At 36.6% G+C, this 24,642-nt stretch overlaps 1 protein-coding gene across 1 annotated transcript in view; it reads right to left on the bottom strand.

The window, feature by feature from the left end:
- The window catches only part of TNNI3K (TNNI3 interacting kinase), a 251,733-nt gene that overhangs the window by 226,360 nt on the left and 731 nt on the right, over positions 1-24,642 (bottom strand). Inside the window, exons 2-3 of the mRNA XM_053591701.1 lie at positions 17,370-17,455; positions 13,673-13,770 (exon numbers count right to left, since the gene is read on the bottom strand). Of these exons, the coding sequence (XP_053447676.1) occupies positions 13,673-13,770; positions 17,370-17,455 (184 nt within the window). The remainder of the gene's footprint in view (positions 1-13,672; positions 13,771-17,369; positions 17,456-24,642) is intronic.

Genomic DNA, 24,642 nt, shown 5'->3' with positions numbered 1-24,642 from the left:
CAAATAGCAGGTTTGAAAGCTGTGAAACAAGATGCATTGATTCCTTGCCTGTCAGCCAGTTTAGGTTCTCAAAGAAAATTTAAGAGGGCTTTCTGGTGTCAGAGCACAGAGCACGGTAGGCAGCAGAGAGCCACTCTCAGATGGATGGAAAGTATGACCAAATGACAGAGATGTTTACTGCCAGCCAATCCTCTACCTCTTGACCACAAAGGGTACTGAGGACATTTCCCCATGATGAGGCTCTTGCAAACTCAATCCAATCTTACATATAAGGCACTCCAATAAATGTGCTTTCTCCAACAACTAAAATTAACCCCAGAAGAGATAAGAAATTTACAGAAAGAGTTCAGAGGTTTAATTTTTTTTTTTCTATTACAAGTAAAGATTAACTATGTCATCTAAGAAGGTGGTATTGAACCAAGTGGACTATTCCAGGGAAGTCCAGTAGTGGCTGCTTCTCTATTCATAATACCACGGGCCATGTACATGATTAATCCACAGCGTCTTTTTAACTTGACTCATTTTACCAGTGAATATGCTGGAAACATTCTTTGAGCCTTCAAGCTTGGATAATTTATGCAGCAATCAAAGTAACCCTCACTTTTTTTCATACTATTATTTTTACTGTATCTCTGCTTTTGGAGAGACATAAAATATTTATAATATTAATATCAATTAACATTCATTGAATTTTAATTTTGTAATTAATTTATTTAATTCTGGCACAAGGTGTAACTTTAATCAATAGTTGTTGATAAAACCAAATTAAAAAATAAAATGATTTTTGTAACAATTGTATAAAAATTACTATTATAAACTACCTTTTATAAGCCAGAATGCTCAAAAGAGCAACAAGAAAGTTGCATATTCACAAAAGTCTTGCTTTGGAAGGACATGCAAATATTTCCAAGTATTAACTGCCAAGGCACACTTCTATAATACTTGGTCCATCAGTACATCAAGTAGAAAGTAAAATCTTCACTTTTTTGCAGGTCAGGCCACTGCATTTAGGAATTACATACACACAATATCAAATATTGTTGGTTAAGAAAATTCTCCCTTTAAAGAACAAATTTGATTTCTTAATGCTGTCACACACACATGAAGGTCTAAGAGAAGTTATAAACAACTTTGGTGAAGAGCTTCAAACATGAGACTGGACAGGTGGCTGCCCCTTCGGCCAGCACGCAATGTACAATCATGGGGAACCTGGTGCCAAGTCATTCCTAGATGACCTGCTTCTGGGTCAGGGTTTAGTAAGTAAGAGAGAAGCTCCCTCGCTGTGATCCACTGAAAGTCAGCCCTGGACACAAGGGTTCCTGTCCCACCAAGAAGGTTAAATGAAAGTTGCATCATTAACTCTAGCTCCTTCTGCTCAAATTATAAACTTACGTTTCCTCCATTCTAAAAAACCAAACGTGTTTTTTTCTTTTTTCACTGAAGCAAAGCTAATTTTATCTCTATCCTTCTCTTCATTTTACAGCCTTCTGAAAAGAGTTATTGATTCTGCTGACAGTTGTGATCTCATTTCTTTAGTAATCTTCAGCTAGATACACCCGAGCCTCACCTACGTCTCAGCTAAGCTCTCCACGCTCTTTATAACCTTGCCCTTGTCTGACTGCTCCTCACCAATGCAGATCTCTTCCCTTCTTGTCTTTGCCTGGCATTACCAAGAAAAGTCATAGTGACTATTTCTCCCACCTGGAGCACTGAGGACCTCAGCCACTCTCCTGAAATCACCTTCCCAGTTCCAGAAGATAAACTCCTGTTTATCTAAACTAATATTTTGTCATCATTCTCTCTATAGTTGCAGCTCTTTCTTCTGGAAATACATACTTGATGTCCTAAAACCATATATTGCCGATTGCCTTTTGTTGCCTCTTCTTCGTTTCTGTCTCTGTCCTAAAAGAGTGTGATTTGGGAGTTCATCCCCAAGCCGCTTTCAGACCCTCAATGCACCAGCTTCAGTAACTCTTACACAACCTGATAACTTCATCTTTGGCCCTGACTTCTCTGACAAGGCTGAGTGCCATATACTTTGCCTACCAAGAGCATCTCAAATTCAAAATTGCTCTTGTAACTACCATTCATCATTTCCCCAATCCAGCCTGACATCTTCTAGCATTCCATGTTTATATTAATGGCACTTTTTATTCCAAATAAGCTCGAGTGCCTTAAACTCTACCAGTTTTAGAATTCAACTGGTTTTAACTCACTTATCCTTCTCAGACTTCTCTTTATTTCCAACACCATCCTTTATATTACAAGGCTTCCTAACCAGTAAACCTGACTAATGCCTCTTCTCACTGAAGATCACCCTCTACATTGCTACGAGTTAAATAACCAATAGATTTAGTCTTGAGCGTACCATTTCCATTGTCAATAAATTGTTCACAAATATTTTGGGGGCAAAAAAGTTAGGTCAAACTCTGCTCTGAGCACTGGGGCACCTCAGTGAGTAAGACAGTCAAACTTCTACTCTGATGGAGCTTATACTTTACTGTGTCTATGTAAATAGAACAGCATAAAATAAGCAAGCAGGAAAATGTTATAAAGTAGCATAAAGTACAATGACTATATGATAAAACAGGCAAATAATTAGGTGACTACTTTAAATTGGGTAATCAAGGAAAGCCTCACTGAGGAGGTGACCTTTGAATTAAATAAAAATGACAAAAAGAAATCCACTCCACAATTTCAAGGACAAGCATTAAAGGACAAGCAATAGTGCAAAATTCATAAGATGGGAATAAACCTGGCGTACTTGAAGTCCAGAAAAATGCCAGTGTTGAGTAGATAAACAAAAATGAAAGGAAAAGTAGTTTTCAAGATGAGATCAAAGATGTCCTATCTTGTAGAGTCTTATAGGCCATGATATAGGTATTTGGACTTTTTTCCCAAATGTAATATAGCAGAGAAATGTCATAATCAGTTGTGAAAAGTTAGGGAAAAGCAGATTGTAAAGCAAACATAAAATATTTTGTTTTCATATGTTAAAATGCAGGGTTAAGACACAGGTCCTGGTATTAGTCTCCATTATTAGAATCCCAATTCCAAGAATAACTCTGTGAAAGAAGGCAAGTTCTATAATCTTTGTGTTAATCTCCTTGGGTATATAAAAAGAGGACAGGTTACACCTTACGATTGTTGTGACAAAATACACAAAGCACTTGTACAATGACCAGCACAAAGATCCTCAAAAAACTCACTCCTGTTGGACGTGAAAGTCTGGGGCTCAGAATAGCCTCAGTTGGCCTCCTAAATAGAATAGTGAATTTTTTTTTTCTTATTCTATCATTTAGCTCCTTTTTCCCCCCTCCCCCATTACCTTTTCCTCATAACTTCATTTCCTAACTAGGGTTTTACTGGTTAGTAAAAATGAGTAAAACATTAAAAAATGCTGTACCAGTACCAAAAGTAAGGAAATGTCTACCAATTTAGCCATGGATGAACTACCAGGCATGGAGTGCTCCTCCTTCAGAGAAAAGAATCCCAGGAATTAATGATCACTTCGCTAATAACTTTTAATTTTGACTGGGGAGTACTAAAAGCATGAATGGTCTCTGATCTAAATGGAAAAGAAATACATCACCTTAAAACATTTTTCCATGCAGATACTTGGGAATTTAAATGCAGAGAAGTGGGGAAGGTCTTTTTAAGGATAAAATCATTTTTAAAAGTGAGGGGAAAATATGATAGACTTGAGCAAATTATAATGTTAAAATACACAATATCATAAGGTAAGTGACAAATTGGAGAAATATTCACAACATATAAAACTGACAAATGTTCATATATTTAATATATAAATAACTTGTATGAACAGTAGAAAGATGGATACTCTTATCCAACAAATATTTATTAATGAATGTCTATGTTATGACAAGTACTCAACTGGGCTAAATTAAAATAAATTATATGTAAATCATGGAGCATATGAAATATTTATCTAGCAGACAGATTCTAGTACACACACATTCATCCTTTCCTCAAGTGTTCTTTCCGTTTCTCCTTATTTAGTCAACAATTATGGAGTTTAAGAGAAAGTATCTAAGTAGTCCCTCAGAATAGGCAAATGGCAAAATTAAAATTCAAAAGTAATAAATTATCCTTTCATATCTTGGTTGGATTTCACAAGTTTGACCTCTGGTTGATCTAATGACAGGTGTGCAACTTGAGGCCTGCAGGCCATATGCTGATTTTGTAGAACAGTGTTTGCTTATCTGTGGTGTCACATATCATGAAAAGTATGCATGGACCTTTTCTTGCTAGTGACCTTTCATTAGTGTTTGTGTATTTAAATGGCCTAAGACAAGGCTTACTTTTCCAATGTGCAGCAGAGAAGACACCCCTGAATCTAAATGCTTTTTACTGACTATCATCAAAATAGAATTTTAATATTACCCAGTTATGATAAATAGAATAACAAAACAATATAATTGCTATGTATAAATTGTTAACTTGAACCAAATCACATATAAAATGTTAAGCTTAATAATGAGAAACAAACAAAAAATACCTATTTACTAGTTTTTGACATTCTAGTGAAGGACCCAGTGATGCCATTTTGGGCTTTTCATCATTTCAGGCTTTTGCCCTTCATTTTAAAAGCAAACTGAAAATCCTTTGTTTTGTTTCTTAGTAAACCACACCCCTCCCTATCTCCTGGGATGCGTCCCTATCTCCTGGAGTGTGTCAGCACCCCTTCCTCCACCACCCCCCCACTGAGATTGGCGGGGACCCTATCAGCCTTAAATTCTAGTGTCAGCATAAGAGATAACCAACCCAAAGGCTATGCTTTGTTTCCCACGCCCCTCCCCCCATAACCACTGCATAAAAACTCCGCAGGCAACGAGCACAGCGCTCTCTGCCCCAGTTATCTGGGAATGCCAGCAGCCCTGTCTCCAGCCCTCGTGTGATTTGTATCCGTGTCTGGCTCTCTTGCATGATCATTGGGGATTCCGATTCTCGGGTGTAACACTAGTTGAAATAATTTAACTTACTTGTTGAATTTTAAATAGTTGTAGGTAGACTGAAAACCCATGTCTATTGGACTTTTGAAACCTATACCTTACTTCTGATTTTCTATATGAGTTTGCTAATCTTCCCTTGACATCAGTCTCAAGGAAAAACTCAAGAGGATGTACTTGTGTTTTATTTAATTAATGAGCCCCCAGTATTATGCATTTCCTCTCTATAGGTGTATTTTGGCCTAATGAATAATTTCAAAAGTCAGCAGTATGGTATATACCTCCTGGAAAAAAAAATTATTAAATGCAAACATCAGGCAAAATTTGAATATTATACAACTGATCTAATTTATGGCTTGCACTATGGGATATATAACTAGTATCTACAATAGTAACAATGCTTTAAAAAAATGGTACTTATCCCTACCCTCTCTGGTCATAGGCCCAAAGTGCCATTTTGGGAATTTAAAACCAGGCAGCACACCATCCTTGGCCTAAATTTGGGCTGAAACAACCATAGCCCTTCCCAGGTGAGCAGAGAGGGGAGCCCTACCTCTTTGCACATACTGCCTCACAGGCTGAGGTGAGGCCGAGATTTGAGAGGACAGCCCTCCCCCGGATGTGAGAGGAAGGCACTTCCTGGGATTTGAGAGGATGTCCCTCCCCCGGATGTGAGAGGATGTCCCTCCCCCTGATGTGAGAGGACGGCACTCCCCCCAGATGTGAGAGGATGGCCCTCCCCGGGATGTGAGAGGATAGCCCTCCCTGGGATTTGAGAGGACGGCCCTCCCCCGGATGTGAGAGGATGTCCCTCCCCCGGATGTGAGAGGACGGCATTCCCCCCAGATGTGAGAGGATGGCCCTCCCCGGGATGTGAGAGGATAGCCCTCCCTGGGATTTGAGAGGACGGCCCTCCCCGGGATGTGAGAGGATGGCCCTCCCCCAGATGTGAGAGGATGGCACTCCCCCCAGATGTGAGAGGATGGCCCTCCCCAGGATGTGAGAGGATAGCTCTCCCTGGGATTTGAGAGGATGGCACTCCCCCAGATGTGAGAGGATGGCTCTCCCCCGGATGTGAGAGGACGGCACTCCCCCCAGATGTGAGAGGATGGCCCTCCTCAGGATGTGAGAGGATGGCCCTCCCTGGGATTTGAGAGGACGGCCCTCCCCGGGATGTGAGAGGACTGCCCTCCCCAAGATGTGAGAGGACAGCATTCCCCAGATGTGAGAGGACGGCACTCCCCAGGATGTGAGAGGACGGCACTCCCCAGGATGTGAGAGGACGGCACTTCCCCAGATGTGAGAGGATGGAACTTCCCCCGGATGTGAGAGGATGGCCCTGCCCCAGGATCTTGCCTACACTGAAGGATGTTGGTTAAAGATGCCATTTTGTAATTTTAAAGCTGGACAGCACTCTGCACTCAGGCTGGGTTCAGAATGACAAAGCTGCTGCTGAGAAGAAACAGGGAGACCAAGCTCCCCCACATATACTTGGGATAACTTCTTTTTTTTTTTTTTTTTGTAGAGACAGAGTCTCACTTTATGGCCCTCGGTAGAGTGCCGTGGCCTCACACAGCTCACAGCAACCTCCAACTCCTGGGCTCAAGCGATTCTCTTGCCTCAGCCCCCCGAGCAGCTGGGACTACAGGCGCCCGCCACAATGCCCGGCTATTTTTTGGTTGCAGTTTGTCCGGGGCCGGGTTCGAACCCGCCACCCTCAGTATACGGGGCCGGCACCCCACCGACTGAGCCACAGGCGCCGCCCATACTTGGGATAACTTCTACCCCCCGCCTTGGGCTCCTGCGAGCTTGAGATACAGGTGGATAGCATTCTCCTCAATTTAGGAAACCTATTTAAGGAAATGATGCAACACATATTTATTAATTTACATACCTCGAGAACGTCCTAAAGACTCAGATGATAAGCAATTAGATCTGGTCCTTGCCTTGATGGTGCACGTAATTATTATCAGCCATTACAAACAGAGCACAGGGGCAACAGCTGTATATGGCTTTGCCTGCACAGTATTTCTAACTAAAATTTTGAATTAGGGGTCAACATTTAAATATTAGGAAACTTCAAAAATTTATGATTCTCTAAAATTTGGGGCAATAGTGACCTCCATTCATGTGTGAAAATGATTAGCTGGAGCTAAATAGGGACTGTTCCCTTGACACTGGACATAAATTGTCAAACTTGTCACAGTCTATACCAATTCTTCTTGTAACTCAAAAATAGTGAGTCTGAGTTGCCATTTATCATTGTCTGCCAGATTATCTAACATCTTCATTCATGTTACCTGCCTCATTCCTGAAAATACATTAGATTGTGACCCTTAATCTAGAATGAGATATAGAGTTATAAGCAGGTAATAAACTACAATGTCAAACGTATACTGATAAGGTAAATACTGGGTGGTAAAACAAGTGCCTTGCAGAGACACCTAACCCTGACATGGCAGGGGTCAGGGAAGGTTCTCCAAGAAATTGAAGGATAAATTAAACATCTTCAATTAGTATCTTATAACTTTTGATTGAGAATATGTTAATTTAGAAACATCATGAAATATTGGATTACTAAGAGGAAATGTGAGTATTACAAAAACAATCTTAATGACTGATTTAGTTTTGGCTGTAAAATGTTCTGTAGTTTCTTAAAGATAGGACCTAGTATTAAATAATCTTTTAAGTCACCATTAACTAGAGAATTTGGTCAAGTATGCAAAAAGTGGAAGCCATTTTCTTTTTTTTTTTGCAGTTTTTGGCCAGGGCTGGGCTTGAACCCACTACCTCTATCATATGGGACCAGTGCCCTACTCCTTTGAGCCACAGGTGCTGACCACCCATTTTCTTTTTGAGAGTTTTTTTTTTTTCAAAGTATTTTTTTTTAGTATTATCTAGATAAATTCCCATTTGGAGAAAATATAGTCTTTAATTAGAAAATAACCCAAACTGGTATAAAAACATGCACATAGACCAATGGAGCAGAACAGAGAGCCCCAAAATTTATGCATTTAAAGATAACTGACAGAGTTGACAAGAAAACACAGTGGAGAAGAGATAGTTTCTTCAATAAATGGCATAGGGAAAACTGAATAGCCACATTCAGAACAATGAAATGAGCCCCTCATCTCATACAGATATAAAAGTTGACTCAAAATGTGAAACCTTAAATGTGAAACCTGACATCTCCCCCCCACCCCCCCTTTAGAAACAGAGCCTCACTTTGTTGCCCTTGGTAAAGTGCCATGGCATCACAGTTCACAGCAACCTCAAACTCATGGGCTAAAGCGATTGGCTTGCCCTAGCCTCCTGAGTAGCTGGGACGACAGGCGCTCACCATAATGCCCAACTTGCTCTGGCTCAGGTTGTTCTCGAACCTATGTGCTCACACAATCCACCTGCCTCAGCCTCCCAGAGTTCCACTGCACTCAACTGAAACCTGAAATTCTAAAGCTACTATAAGAAAACATGAGGCAATAGCTTCATGACACTGATCTGGATAATAATTTTTTTTTTTTATTTAACCTCAAAATTCTAGACAACAAAAGTAAAAATAAACATATGACATTAATTTAAACTAAAATATATCTACAGATATATCAACAGAATGATGAGACAACTTAGAAACAGAAGAAAATATTTGTAAATTATGTACCTGACAAGGCATTGCTACCCAAAATATATGAGAAATCCAAGTGTAAAATATAAATCTAATAACTATTTAAAAATAGGCAAAAGCATTAAATATGGTCTTCCTTTAAATGATGGGAGACATACAAATAGCCAGCATATATGACAAAATCCTTAATATCAACAATCATCAGAAAAGGACACAACTGTATCAATTCAGTCTAGTGGAATGGCTACTACCCTGTACCCCCCAAAATAAGACAGTGTCTTATTTTAAAGTGTGCTCCCAAAGATACGCTAGGTCTTATTTTCAGGAGACGTCTTATCTTTCCTGTAAGTAGGTCTTATTTTCAGAGGATGTCTTATTTTCGGGGCAACAGGGTATTAAAAAGATAAAAGATAGTAACTGTTGGAAAAAGTGTGGAGAAAGGAAAATGCTTGCATGGTATTGGTGTAGACTATAAGTCAGTACTGACATTATGGAAAATAGTATGAAGATTGTTTTGATCACAAGAATGGAAAAACAAGCATCCAATGTACTCAATGCTAATATAAAACTAGTAGCTGAACCATTATGTCTACCCAAGAAGAAAAAAGAAAGAACAAATGTGTCATCATAGCAAAGAAATTTAAATTATATTCTAATTCATCTTAACAAATGGAAATCTTACAACTGAAAAGTAGACATCTGACATGAGTAAATTCACTGTTGAGTCAGTATCAGATGACAGAATGGCAAAAATAATGGCTGTGAACTGGAATTCAAATATGTAAATGTAACCAAATTTGGAGAACAGAGAGAGAAAGAATATGGAAGAAAGTAAAGAGAAGATAGTGATATGTGGAAGATTATCAAACCTTATCACATAAGTATTTGAAAAAGCACTGGTCAAAACTTCTAAATTTGATGAAAACATAAACTTATCAGGTTTAAAAACCCTGATAAGCCCACAAACATTATCCAAAAAAAGCCATACATAGGATTATTACCTATTTCACCAAACTGCTGAAAAGCAAAGGTATGTTCTCTTCTATTATTTTCTTTAAAAGACATAAATATTTCACACAAAACTCTAACAATGTATTAGGGTTTGTATCCTGTATGGATACATAGGATTATTACCTATTTCACCAAACTGCTGAAAAGCAAAGGTATGTTCTCTTCTATTATTTTCTTTAAAAGACATAAATATTTCACACAAAACTCTAACAATGTATTAGGGTTTGTATCCTGTATGAATGTAACATAAGAAGATAAAATGAAACTGTAAGCTTCTCATGCTTTAAGTAAAGTCTTAACAGGCAGTGGCAGTGATATGTTGAAGATCTGCATTGCAATCACTAGAGCTATCAGTTTAAAAGTAATGCACAAAAGCTTTTGCTCTTTAAATGACATTTGTAAGAAAATGATAAGGTAAGCCATAGACTGGGAGAAATTTTTGCAAAATGTATGTTCAACAAAGGAACTATATCCAGAATAGATGCAGATCCATTATAATTTAAGAAAACAATAACCAAATTTTAAAAATGGGGAAAAGATTTGAATAGAAACTACATAAAAAAATTGGTGCCTAATAAGCACATAAAAACCCATTTAACCACATTGGTTATCAGGGAGATGCAAATCAAAATCAAAATGAAATACTAAAATGTCTCCAATAGGATGGCTAAAAAAAAATGACAATACCTGTCTTGGCAAGAATGTGGGAACAAACTACACATTGTCGATGAGAATATCAAAAGAAATTGCCAGACTGGTATAGTTTGGCAGTTTCTTATATGATTGAACATGTATTTACCATGTGAAGCTACAATTTCACTTCTAAGTATTTTCCAGAAAAAATAAAAATATATGCCCAAGGATCTATTTGTGAACATGCATAGAAGCTTTATTTGTAATAGTCAAAATCCAGGAACAACTCATGTATCTATCAACAGATGAACAGTTAAACAGATTATGGTATATCCATTACAAGGGAATACAAATCCACAATAAAAGAAATTGCTGAATATACAACAACATGAGTAAATCCCAGCAGCTTTGTGCCAAATGCAAGAAATCATATGAAGAAGAAAAAATTGGATGGAATACATTTATTTAAAATTCTAGAAAAGGGAAATCTATAGTGACAGAAAACATATTAATAGTTTCCAGAGACCACGTGGGATAGAAGAGAAGATTAAATGCAGAAGGGCATGATGGTACTTTTAGGGATAGTAGGAATGTCCAACACATGATTGTGATTATGGTTATGCTACTACATTCACTTTCAAAAGTTATTAATTTGACATTTAAAATTGTGAACTTTATTGTGTATATAGTATACCTCAATAAAACTGACCCCTGTGAAAAAATCAACAAGCAAAACAAAATATATGAGAGTTAACTACCCACAAGTCATTAAACATCTAGATTCTTAGTAATGAAATCAGAGATAAAAATATTGGCTAAAAAAATAGCCAGTCATGAGGCAGGCTGACCATGTCAGTGAATGTGTGCATAATTGAAAGAGCTATTGATGTGCCAACAGAAAGATATGAGAACTATAATGTTTATTTTGTGTGTTATGAACAAAATTAAGTTCAATTACAATCTGAAAAAAAGTCTGTATAAATAAGTGTTCCATATGCATCAAAAATATTAAGATCTGCCTGGGGCCGTGGCTCAGACCTGTAATCCTAGCACTCTGGGAGGCTGAGGCAGGTGGATTGCCTGAGCTCACAGGTTTGATACCAGCCTGAGCCAGAGCAAGACCCCGTTATTGTGGTGGCTGCCTGTAATCCCAGCTACTTGGGAGGCTGAGGCAAGAGAATTGCTTGAGCCCAAGAGTTTGAGGCTGCTGTGAGCTATGACACCACTTCGCTCTACCAGCAGCGACAAAGTGAGACCCTGTCTCAAAAAACAAACAAACAAAAAATTCAGATACAAAAAGGCAAGGATAGACTGATGGGCTCCTTCAGATTAAAGCAGATTATAAAAATAAGAAAACTGAAAATGCATTATTCTGGATGAAATCTTAGGCCAGAAAGAATATCTCATGTAATTGAAACAATTGATCGAATTTGATTTGGGGATTGTAGATTATAACATCACATTGATGTTAAATTTTCTGATTTTATAAACGAATGTCACCATTTTTAGGAGATAAAGATTGACATACCAACCAGGAACCCTTTGTCCAATTTTCTTTCAAATGGTTAAGAAAAAGCAGAATGATGGAAATGGCACAAAATGAAAAGGCTAGTAGATCTGGATAAATTGTATACAGGAGTTCCTTGTACTATATTGAATTTTTAAAAGCCTGAAATAATATTAAAATACAAATTTATTAAAAAATATATAGAGTGTGGGAACTGGAACAGAAAATGAATGAGATACTTTGGGGAGTAGTTCTATGAAGGGATAATTAGTACTAGATTTAATTCCTAGTAGTTGAATAACTGCTCTATATTGTGTTTGTATTCAAAGTGGAACTATAGTCTTAATTTGTTTTTTATTTTATTTTTTTAACATTTGTTAAGGAATACACAGAGTAATCATGCTTCTATTATGGTCTTTTGAGAATTTTTGCCTATTTTGTTTCCTAGAAATCTAAATGCATTTAAACTTGTTACAAAAGAGTTATAGTCTATATATATCCTTCTGTAAAATACAAGAAAACATAAGAAATATTGTAAAAAGACCTCTAAAAATGGAAATTTAGTTTTGATAAACAGAGGGGTAAGAAATATTCTCTAAAGATTGTAGTACTAAATCATTCAGAATGCACTTGTGCACTAGCAAAATCCCAGCAAAATGAACTAATACAGAAAGAATCTCCCAGTCAGATTCAGAATTCATAGTTTCACACACTGCCTTGGCTATCTATCATCAGCTTTCTATTCCTCACACCTCTTTTACTTTCACTGTCTGCCTTTCAGCAGAAAGGTCAACATCAGATGTTGTTTACTACACCTTGAACTCAGCCTCTATTAGAGTCTAGCAGGATGATTAGCAGGTATAATGTTAAAGACAATTAACACTTCATTGAGGCTTTCTCCCAGAAGGAATTAGAAGAATCGACTAGGCATTGACTAGACACAAAAAGACATGGAGCGTTAGAGTATTTGCACCTTGAATAACAGAAATATGTGAATCTGAAACATGGGAAAATATGGCTCACTTCCCTCACAACGATAAACTTTCTGGACGTTAGAGAGAGGATGTAGTGCAGACGGATCCTGATATAAGCAAACTACTGTCCTCACCAACACACACCTGCACCCAAAAGCTGAAATAAAGTCCTGTCACAGACTCACACATATAGAAAAAAAATAAATATGCAATGTAACAGTGAGATTATTGGAATTATGAGCCAACTGCACTTGATTTTAATCAATATTCTAACTAGATATCTAACTTTAATCTTCAACTGCCTTTTATGCTACTGGTTAAAGAAATAATGTATATTAAACTTAGTAAGATATTTAGCTCATAATAATTACAGAGTATAGAAATTTCTATCATTAAAAATAGAGAATAAACAATTTATATTTATGACAATCTCAATATCAAACCCAACATGGAGTATCCTACTTTGTCCAATCCACTATTTTATTGACTCTTTCATCAGGTTGGATCCAGGGCCTAATGTAAGGAAACAAACAACTAAAGCAAAAAAAAAAAAAAAAAAAAATTAGGGAAAATTTGCAGAAAAGAAATGCCGCTTCAATGTGCTTCTTTTGCTCTCAAATACAGAGGAAGCTTAATATTCTGAGGTAGAGTTCTTCCAAGGGAAATAGACTACCTGGTCTTAAGTCTGGCTAAATACATAACCCATATGCAGTTGCAGGGTTCTTGAGAATTAAATGAATTAAACATGGAAAGCATTAAACAAAGAAAGTGTCTGCTATATAGGAGATACCTGCTAAATGAAGAGAAAGAAGACCATTTCTGTAAAGTTCCAGACATTCTGAAAGTTTTCCATTATTACTGGTTCACAAAAAAATAATAAATAAAGTAGAATAAAGCCCCAGAATACACACTGTCCTTGATTCTAATACAGTCTATGGGAATGGAAATGTCATACCTTGTAAACTGCTAAATGCAAGGCTGTAAATCCATTTCTTGTCAGTCTAGATGGGCGGAGCCCTTTTAACATAAGGGTTCGAACATGTGACTTGTTCCCTTAGAAAGAAAAATAAAATAAGGTGAAATTTTTTGGGTGTGAACTAAGTGACTTTTAGATCTCTCTTTCACTTAGTGATAAATGCCATACTGCTGTAGCATAATGTCAAGCTGCCATTCTGCAGTCCATTTGTAAAGTTTGCTGTTAATTGACCTCCTTGCTTAACAGTATTTTTACTACATTTATAGATCTTTATAATAATGTGTATCTGGATGCATTTTTCTTAGATTTTTTTGGTTTAATACTGTCATCATCAGATATAATATAAAAGCATGAAAGAATTCATCCTAGTTAACTATTGATGAAAATCTTAAATTTAAAAAATCTAGTTACAGGTATTCCTCAGAACATCATTAGCAGTAGAGCTTATTAGATCAGAGAAATAAGGAAGATATAACCAAGGTTAGAAAGGCATATTAAAATTTTGGGGGATGACCTGTTAAACACAGTCTGTTCCGTTTGTTTAGGAGAAGTGGTTAGCGTATGGTTAGAGTTGATATTTATACATTATTGTTTCATAAAAAGTTAAGTACAATTAATTTAGTTTGGATTATCGAAATAAATATTAACCATTAACTAATACATTCACTACGTTTATTGAGTGGTTGCTATATATCCAGCACTAATCAATGTGCTTGGGATATGGTAATAAACTAAACAAAATAAAATATATGAACAACTTCCTAAGACTTAATCAGGAAGAAATAGAAATCCTGAATAGATCAATAATGAACAGTAATAAAAACATCTCCTAACAACAAAAAATGCCCCAGACCAGACAGAGCCACAGAAGAATTATACCAGGGCTACAAAAACCTGGTACCCATTGTACAGACATTATTCCATAACATGAAGAAGGAGGAAATCCTCTCCTAACTCATTCTATGATCCACTGTACCTTGATGCCAGACCCAGAAAAGGCCACAATGAAAAATAGAAACTCCAGACCAATATCCCTTATGAATATAGATGCAATAACGCTCAGCAAAATACCAGCAAATCAAATTCAACGACACAGCAAAAAAAAAAAAAATTCAAGAGGGTTTCATCTCAGCGATACAAGGATGGTTCAATGTACATAATCTATAAACATGATTCATCACATATATGGAAACAAAAAGACCATATGATCATCTCAAGGGATGCAGAAAATATATTTGAGAAGTCCAGCACCCTTTCATGATAAAAACCCTCAACTGAACTGTCCCTTTTCACTGAGGATATAATCTTATATAGAAAAGCATCCCAAAGACTTCACCAGAAGACTCTTGGAATTGATAAATAAATTCAGCAAAGTCTCAGGTTAAAAGATCAACACACAGAAATCAGTAGCATTTCCGGATATTAACATCAATCAAGTCAGGAGTCAAAATAAAGACTCAATATCATTCAGAATAACTACAAAGAAAATAAAATACCTATGACTATACTTAACAAAGACACGAGTAAACCAAAAAACATCTTATGCTCATAGCTTGGTAGAATCAACATTGTTAAAATGTTCATACTAAAGTGATGAATGTTCACTAAAGTGATTTACAGATTCAACACAGTCCCCAACAATATAGCAACATTGGGCCAGGCATGTAATCCTAACACTTTGGAAAGCTGAGGCAAGAGGATAACTTGATGTCAGGATATCAAAAAAACCTGAGAAAGAGACCCTGTCTATACTAAAAATAGAAAAAAATTAGCCAGGTGTGGTGGTGTGCTCCTGTAGTCCCATCTACTCTGGAGGCTGAGGGAGGAGGATTGCTTGTGGTCCAGGAGTTTGAGGTTGCAGTGAGCTATGATGACAATACTGGACTCCACTTGGGTGACACAGTGATACTCTGTCTCAAAAGAAAAAAAAATACCAAAGTTATATCTCAAAGATCTAGAAAAAATAAATCTATGCTGCATTTGGAACCAAAAATGAGCCCAAATAGGCAAAGTGATCTTAAGTTAAAAGAACAAATCTGGAGGCGTCACATTACTAGATTTCAAATTATACTACAAGTCTATAGTAACCAAGACAGCATGGTACTGGTTTAAAAGTAGAGACAGAGACCACTGGAACAGAACAGAGATCCCAGACATAAAACTATCTATGTATAATCAACTGATCTTTGACAAAGCAGACAACAACACATGCTGGAGAAAAGAAGCCCTATTCAATAAATGGTGCTGGGAAAACTAGATAGCCACATGCAGAAGAATAAAGTAGGACCCCTCTGTCTCAGCACATACAAAAATGAATTCAAGATGGATGAAAAACTTAAACATAAGGCATGAAACCATAAAAATTCTAGAAGAAAACATATGAAAAACTCTTCTAGACATTGGCCTAGGAAAAGAATTTATGACTAAGATCCCAAAGGCAATTACACCAACAATAAAAATAAATAAATTGACTTGATTAAAACACTTTTGTGCATCAAAGGAAATAATTCACAGAGTAAATATCCAACCTCCAGAACGGTGTGGGGGGGGAATATTTGCAAACTGCATATCTGATAAAAGGCTAATAGCTACTATCTACAAGGAATTCAAACAAATCAGCAAGAAACAAACAACCCCATTAAAGGGTTGGAAAAAGACATTAACAGATGCTTTTCAGAAGAAGGAAAGATGGCCAAAAAACATGAAAAAATGCTCAGTATCACTACTCATCAGAGAAACGCAAATAAAACCACAATGAGATACCATCTTACCCAGTCAGAATGCCCTTTGTTGAGAAGTCCAAAAAATATACATACTGGTGTTCATGTAGAAAGAGAGAACAACACTTAAACATTTTCAGTAGAACTGAAAATTCAATCTCTATGGAAAACAGTATGGAGATTCCTCAAAGAACTAAAATAGACCTACTATTCCATCCAGCAATCCCACTACTGGGTATTTACCCAAAGGATAAGAAGTCATTTTATCAAAAAGACTCCTATACTCAAATGTTTATTGCAGCACAATTCACAATTGCAAAGATGTGGAATCAACCTAAATGTCCATTAATTTATGAATGGATTTTAAAAATATGGTATATGTATATGATGGAGTACGAGTCAGTCATAAAGAAGGAGAAATTTACGCCTTTGCAGCAACTTAGATGGAACTGGAGACCAATATCCCAAGTGAAGTATCTTAGGAATGGAAAAACAAATACCACATGTACTCTGCAATATTTTGAAACTAATTGATGGGCACATACGGGCATAAAGACATATAAAAGTTACTGGAAATCAAGAATAAGGGGGAAGAGGGAACAGATGACAACCTACCTTTCGGGTACAGTGAACACTATTTGGGTGATGGGCACACTAATAGCTCTGACTTAAACATTCTAAAACCTAACCATGTAATAAAAACATTGTGCCTTTTGATTTCTAAGCAAACTGAGTGACTTGGTTTAGAATGGGAGCACAAGGAAACATACTCAGAGCTAAATCCATTGGAACGTCTACCCTACCAGGTAGATACAGCTTCAGCTGAAGACCTCCAGGGCTGGGGGAGGCAAAGCAAAAGAAAACAATTGAGTATGAATCAAATTATCTTATGTGCTATTAAGCAGCTAAAATCCCTGACCAGATATACGTATGTAACTAGTTTATAATGTACTCACCTCCACAAATGCAACATAAATGAAGTAGAGACAGCCCATTTTCGGTACGGTAATTTAAACTGACTTTACCGAAGGCTTCATCAGAGCTGAAAAATATTTTACAGATGATCATAAAATTCATCTTTTTGTATAATGTCCTTCATTTTAAAATTATAAAAGCAAATCTTGTTACTTTGAAATGTATTTTTTTAGTGATTTTTTACACCTTGAGAAAAATGTTTAATACTTTATATGATGAAGAATTAAAATTAAGAGAAAATACTATAGTTTTACAGTGTAATGATGATGCCAGACTTGATGGGAATACTGATCCCAGCAGTTGTTCCTGAATCACTGGCAGGTGCTATGAGCCACAAAAGCAAACTGGTGGTTATTTTTGAAAACATGTGAAGACAAGGTCAGATGTCAATACAATAAGTGTGAGCACACACTATTTAATATGTATAAAGTTAATTGTGAAAATCAGAAAAGTTTACAAGTTGTCCAGTGCAAAAAGTCAAAGAAGTTGAAACTTAATTTGAATCTGTTAAGGGCCAAGGGAAAACTTCCTCTTTGTTCCTCTGAAGGTTCCTGAAAAATAAACTGACAAAAACGCAGATTAATAGGGGAAGAGACATGCAAATTTGCTAGATTATAGTTTTAGTGAGATAAGAGCCTTCAGAATGCAGACCAAAGATACAAGGGAAAGTGCCCATTTTTATGCTAAAGTTCAATGAAGTGTGGACAGTGGTGTAAAAATTTGATTGCACAAAACAAATAGGACTTAATGCTAATAGACTAAGCGGGGAAACCCAGCCAGGCCCGCCTGTCTAGATTCTTCTCAGCCTCTCGGAGCAACATTCCTTCCTTGTGGGTGTGGGGCAGGGCTCTCTCTGGAATGGGGGTCTTGTGATGGACAATCAAATAATGTATACCACGTCATTTCTTTACGGCCAGTTCTTACCCAGGGAAGTGTGTGTGTTTGGGGGAAGGTAAAGTAATGTTTTTTAGGTTTCCATTACCTTTGAGGAAAAGAAATTCTGGTTTCTATGACCTACTCTGGGGAAGAGGGACTGCAGTTTCTATGGTTTGCCTTGGGAGAGAATGAGGAAACAGACCGGAGAGGAACTTCTGCTTCTGCCTCAAACGAAACCTTCGGGCGGATCATTCTCTGAGCCTCTCAAAACAGTATTCTAAAATCTCCCAATATTTACACTTCAAAAAGTAAGTAGTACACTCACAGTGAAGTTGGTAATAACAGTAATAACAATATCTTAACCATTTTTTGATCCCATAACAGGTGCCAGATACTATAGAAAGAACTAACCTCTTTTATTCCTCACAACAATACAATGTCGTATATATTATTTGACCTACTAGAACAAATTATAGCTTAAAGAGGTTAAAGAATTTTCCCAAGTTGCAAAAATAGAAAAGAAAACTAGTTTTCTAGTTCAAAAGCAGAATTTTGAATCCTTGTGTAACTGTAAAATCTTAAGGATTACCTGCATTGCTGAAATGACTTTTCCCCTCTTAAACATCATTATGGCAGGTATTGCTATGTAATATGGAGATACACATTGAAAAAACTAATTTTCTCAGAAGCTTATTTTTGCTCTATAAGAGCTAGCTATGATGTTTTCTCTTTTTGCATTATTTTCCCTAAAGTTCATTATGATTAGTGCCAAAGAACATACTTCCTTTCCTGCTTCCCTCTTGGGCTGCAAGGTATATAGTTCTTTACAAAAACAGAAGGGCTCTCCTCCCTCCTCTGCCATGTCACTTTGTTTTCTGCCTTGTCCTAAGGTGTGTTTTATTTGTTGGATAGTAGAAGGATTAAGGAAGAAGAGCCACAGCTGCTCAGAACTTCCTAATTGTTGTCCATCAACATCCTAGTTTCCAGTTTTCTTTCCCTTTTTATTTATGGACCCACAGATTTTCTACAGACTTTAAGTGAAAAATCCAATCTAGGTATTTACAAAACCAGAGGTTAGCTCTGCAGAATGCGTGTACTATTTGAAGTCATAACCACGAGGCAGACCCTGTAACCTGTGAATGCATTTCCAAGTGTGATCCAAGTACCTAGTTTACTTTTTTCCAAGACATCTATAAAACAATTGGCTTTGAGGGTTTAAAAGCCTGACTTGGGCAAACACTACACATTTCTAAGAACCATGTTCTTTTGTGAAGTTACTGCACCTTCCGTAAAATGGCTTTATCATTGATAATTAGACTCATTTTAATAGATGGTCAAAACAGTGACATTTTCATCAAAGATAATTTTGTTTCCTCCATTCTTTGAGCTGAGGGAAAGTGCTGCTAGAAGTGAGTTATATTCTTAGTATCTTTCGTGAAATGGTAAACACCCTGCTATACTAATTATATTATCAACATTTTAAAACATCAGAGTTTACAGTACTTCTATGTAAGGCATTCCAGAGCAAGTTGGCGTGTGTTTCTCAATGTTGTAAGCATGTGTATGGACTTTGCTGCTGGGAAATTGAACACAGAAAACAAGATGGGTAGGAAGATGGAAAAGTTCAGGAATATTGTATTCCCATGGCTATAAAAACAAAACACTGAGCTTGCCTTACTAATCAAAGCATTTCACTGAGTTCCTTCTATGACTCTGGATTTAGAGGCTTCCTCTTTTTAGCAGCACTTGGAGAATAGCACCTTTTCTTTCCTTATTTTAAAATTCCAATAGCTTTTGATTTTCTTAACTGGGTGCCTTGAAGATAATGTTCTGAATTTATAGTACCTTTCAAGTCTAAGTACTTTACAAGTGATATGAGTCTTTGGCCCACTTGCCAAGGCTGCTGGAGATTTAAATAGGCAGTAGGCAGCTTGAAATTGACCTGGGAAGCCAAGGATATGATCTCATTTCTACTGAAAAATGTCCTGAGAGTACCAGGGATCTCAAGAGGTCGAGAATTTTAGCTTTACATTTCTTTTCAAAGGCTACCTGTGGCTCTCCAGGGCCCTCCTGGGGCAATGTTCTTTGTTCAGACAAAGGCAAGGATTTCATTAATAGAATCACTCAGCTTCTCACCTGGGACTGTGTCATGGTGCCCTGCCAGAGTTGAGACCTTTGTGCGTGAAATCTGACTCAATCAGAGTATGAGAGAACTTTGCTTTAGGCAGAAATTGTAATACATCGGGATTATATTCCTTTCTCCAATCTCCTATCAAAAGCTACCTTTTTATTCTTTCTCTCTTTCTTTTTGGGGAGATACCTGAATTTGGAGAGATTTCTGATTCCTGAATGTCTCCATAGAGATAATATGAAATCTGGGGTGTGAGAGAACTGAGTTTACTTTCATATGTCTATTATTTATACATATTTTTATTCATTGAAGTGCCCTGAAAATTTCAAATTATTATAGAACCCAAACTGTGCATGAGAGTCTTTAATTTGAACTTGATCTTTCAAACTTTTAATATTACTACATTTTCAACACCAGAGACATTTAAACAGCAAAAAATCCAAAGGATGGAAGGAAGGCTGAGGTGAAAATCTCTTTTTCTGAGAAGATAGGGTCAAGTACTTTCTTATTCCGTGATCTAACTTTGGTGATACATGCAGGAAGTCTGGCATGACACCTACTGAGAACTGCCCTGTGCCCACGTCTGCTCTAAGGCTGACTTCAGGTTGCTTTGAGCAGTCTTGATTTTTTTTTTTTTTTTGAGACTGAGTCTAACTTCCTTGCGCTTGGTAGAGTGCTGTGGCATCATAGGTCACAGCAACGTCAGATTCCTGGGCTCAAGCAATTCTCTTGTCTCAGCCTCCCAAGTACCTGGGACTCAGGTTCCCACCACAACACTCAGCTATTTTTGGAGATGGTGTCTCATTCTGGCTCAGGCTGGTCTTGAACCTTGTGAGCTCAGGCAATCCACCTGCCTCGACCCTCCAAAGTGCCAGGATTACAGGTGTGAGCCTCCGCACTTGGCCTGAACAGACTTCTTGATAGGAACTACTTGCATAGTCCTGGATCCTTTAAATGCATTAGTCCTAGAAATACACATGAGTAGACAGACCCTGAGGCTGACAGTAGTATTAGTTCTGATTTTGACCTATCAGTTTTGCAAAAAACGTAAACACTGACTAAACAGAAAATACAAGATGCCTAAGTCTAATGATTATTTTTATAAAGATAACAACAAATGAACGTTTATTGTTCACATAAATAAAATGGAAAGCATGGTGAGATTAGTGACTTTTTACTCAGCAATGACTCCTTAGCTCACTGGCTCTTGAACTGCACTTCACCATCTGTAACAGACTTGGTGTAAAGAGTTTCTCTGCCTTAAATGAAGCTGCTGCTTGTTGCTTTTGTTCTCATCTTTAATTAGATCCGCCTCATACTCCTGCAACTTCTATTAATGTCAAAAAAAATGAATCAACAGAGAATAGACTCCTGTAATATTTGACAGTCAAGTGTAATTTTAATAGTACAACTTTTTTCGCTTAACTTTAATAACTGGAATGTAAATTTTTAAAATGAGAGTTACTTTGGGGCTATATTTAAATCCTAATTCTCACTTCCCATCAACTTCCAGTAAAATGTTTCTGTTTTGATATGTGTGATTAAGATATTCAAGATTTTAAAGCAATAATTCCTAGGAGAGAAATTTCATTTTCTCTTATTTTGCCTCTTCTAAAGTAACTGTGTATGTCCAATTCGCTGCCAATAGAGCATCACTTATGTATTCTAATATCCTAAGCTCAATTTGTTTTTTAATTTTCCCTTACATTTTTCATCACCTGCCATGCTATACCGTAACTTAACATACCCTAATGAGTTTATAGTGCATGCTGGGGCAGGAATGAAGTTCCTAATTAATAAAGTCACTATTATGAATAAATTTCTAATAGTAAATTCTCTCCTTAATCATTAAAAATGGTAGTTCTGAACCCAAAGGTTACTTTCTTTCTTGTAGCATAATGAATTCTTTTCTCAGCCTTTACCTTTTACCCAGAGAAGTATGCAGTTTTGTGATCTAATTAAACTTCTTTCTCATGACTCATCTTCTCCAGAAGACATCTGACACAAAAACAAGTGGGAACTTATTAAAATGTAATATCTGAACAGCTGGCCACAAAATAACCCATTACTGTTTAAGATATTCAGCGAGGTACATCTTTAAAATTAATTCATTGGCTAAAATCTAGAGGAAAGCCAAGAAGCAGAAAATAAGGATTTGTTATGGACTGTCTAGCTTTACAAATTGATTATTTAAGTTTCAAATGGTTGGTCATAACTTCTTTCAGAGTTTCTTATAGATTATTCCTGCTCACCCAGCAGCAGAAGCAGAAAAATCATCAATCAGATCTTTTCCCAATATTCATTCCCAAGAAATGTCCAGAAACATGTCTGTTCAATATTTCCCAGATCCGATCTGAAAATTAACAATGTGAAAAATATTCATTCATTCATACAATAAACAATTCTTGCGATGTAATGGCAGGCAGAGCAAGAGTAGATAAATTGTATGGAATGGGGATAGTAATCCCAGTGCTTTCTGAGACTTGAATGGGTAAGAGCTTATAAGACTTTTACAAATGTTAGATGCTACAATAATTTTTTGACTAAAGCATTGATATGTTACTTTCATTTTTTACATATTTTGTTTTGCTTTCAAGAAGAGAGATAGGAAAGTAGAAAGTAATGATGAAGGCAGTATGGGATGGGAGGGAGGAAAAGTGGAAGGGTAAAAAGGGGAGAAAGAATGAGAGTAAGATACTACCCTAGAGACAGACGGGGTGGACAGAGAGAGAGAAAGAGGTGGTTGAGGACCAATTATTTCACAAGGTTCTTACACAATTTGGTAGACTTATTATTTATAGCTGGACAAATAGGAAAATTAGAGAAGTAGATTGACTTAGGGCAATATAAATTCTTTGCTTTCTTTTTGGATTGAGTCCTTTTTCTTGTTAATTCTTGTTTTCTGTTCAGTTTTCTTGTTAATTGGCATAATACCCTACCCAAACATACCAAATAATACTTTCATTCTATTTTAATTATAAGATGACCTCACCACTTTCAATATTCTACTTAGTACCCTGATAGAAAATGCATATTCTTCTTAAATAAGATTATCTGCAATGTTTCTGGGGTGAATCATTTTGAAATAACTAAATTTCATAGTTGGTTATAGTTCTGAAAAACATTTTTACAAAATATTTCATTTGGAGGATGAATATGGTAGAATGCACTTGGACTCAGAGGAACTATTCAGAAAGAATGTAAACAAAAAGGTACATCTTACAGCGGCGCCTATGGCTCAAAGGAGTAGGGTGCCAGCCCCATATGCCAGAGGTGGCGGGTTCAAACCCAGCCCCAGACAAAATAAAAGTGCAAAAAGAAAAAAAAAAGGTGCATCTCAGAAGGCCTCCCTCGATGCTTTTCTCTCTCCTTTTTTTCATTTCCTCTAAATACTGTGACTGCTTTCTCAGGAAAAGAGCATCCTCTGACCATTTTTGTACATGTATTAAACCTTACCAATTTCAAAGTGAGCTATTATCATTATTGATCAAGATATGTCTACCCAATGCCAAAAATAGATTAAAAATGAGGTTTGGGGGGATTTTATTATAAATCATGAAATTTGAAGATTATAAACTTCTCTGGAATCATCTCAGAATGTTTCAAATTTCATATTATAGTTTAAGTATATAAATAGTTTGACAACTAGCAAAATATAGCTCTAAAATTTCTTATGACTTAAAAAATATATTGAAACAAAATAATTCAATTGGAAGCCTTTTAAAAGTCACACATAGACAATCATCATGTAATTGGTTTTGAAAGATTATGGAAGAGTAATATATATTGCCTGGGGGGTGGCTTTGTGAAAGGATATTCTTCTATTCCCATCTCCAGGGGCATTTCACATAAAAGACAGAAAAATTGTTCAGTTGCATGAGGAAAGAGAAATTTCCAAAGATGGTTCTCATTAATGTCTTTTCACCCTCCCAAGGTGGAGAACCAAGATAATAGAGTTTAATCATTTTGAAGCCAAATAAACATAAGTACAATCCTAGCTCAACTATACAAGTTGAGCAACTTAGCTCAAGTCAGTGTAATTTGATTAGCCTCATTTTCTTCAGGTATAAAATGGTAATTATGATGCCTACTTTAGAGGGTTGTTAACATAAACTATAATGATTAGTTTTTAACTATCATTTTTAAGTTTTTACCATGTGCCAGACACTGTGCTCTAGCATTTTACAACATATCCCGTTGGGATTATTATATGGGATCATCTGGGCTAAAGCACATAAAAATACTTG

Source organism: Nycticebus coucang, chromosome 5 (genome assembly GCF_027406575.1).
Source record: "Nycticebus coucang isolate mNycCou1 chromosome 5, mNycCou1.pri, whole genome shotgun sequence".
In the NCBI taxonomy this organism is placed as follows: Eukaryota; Metazoa; Chordata; class Mammalia; order Primates; family Lorisidae; genus Nycticebus; species Nycticebus coucang.
The sequence above is the reverse complement of the archived record's forward strand: the minus strand, read 5'-3'. Positions and strand labels throughout refer to the sequence as shown.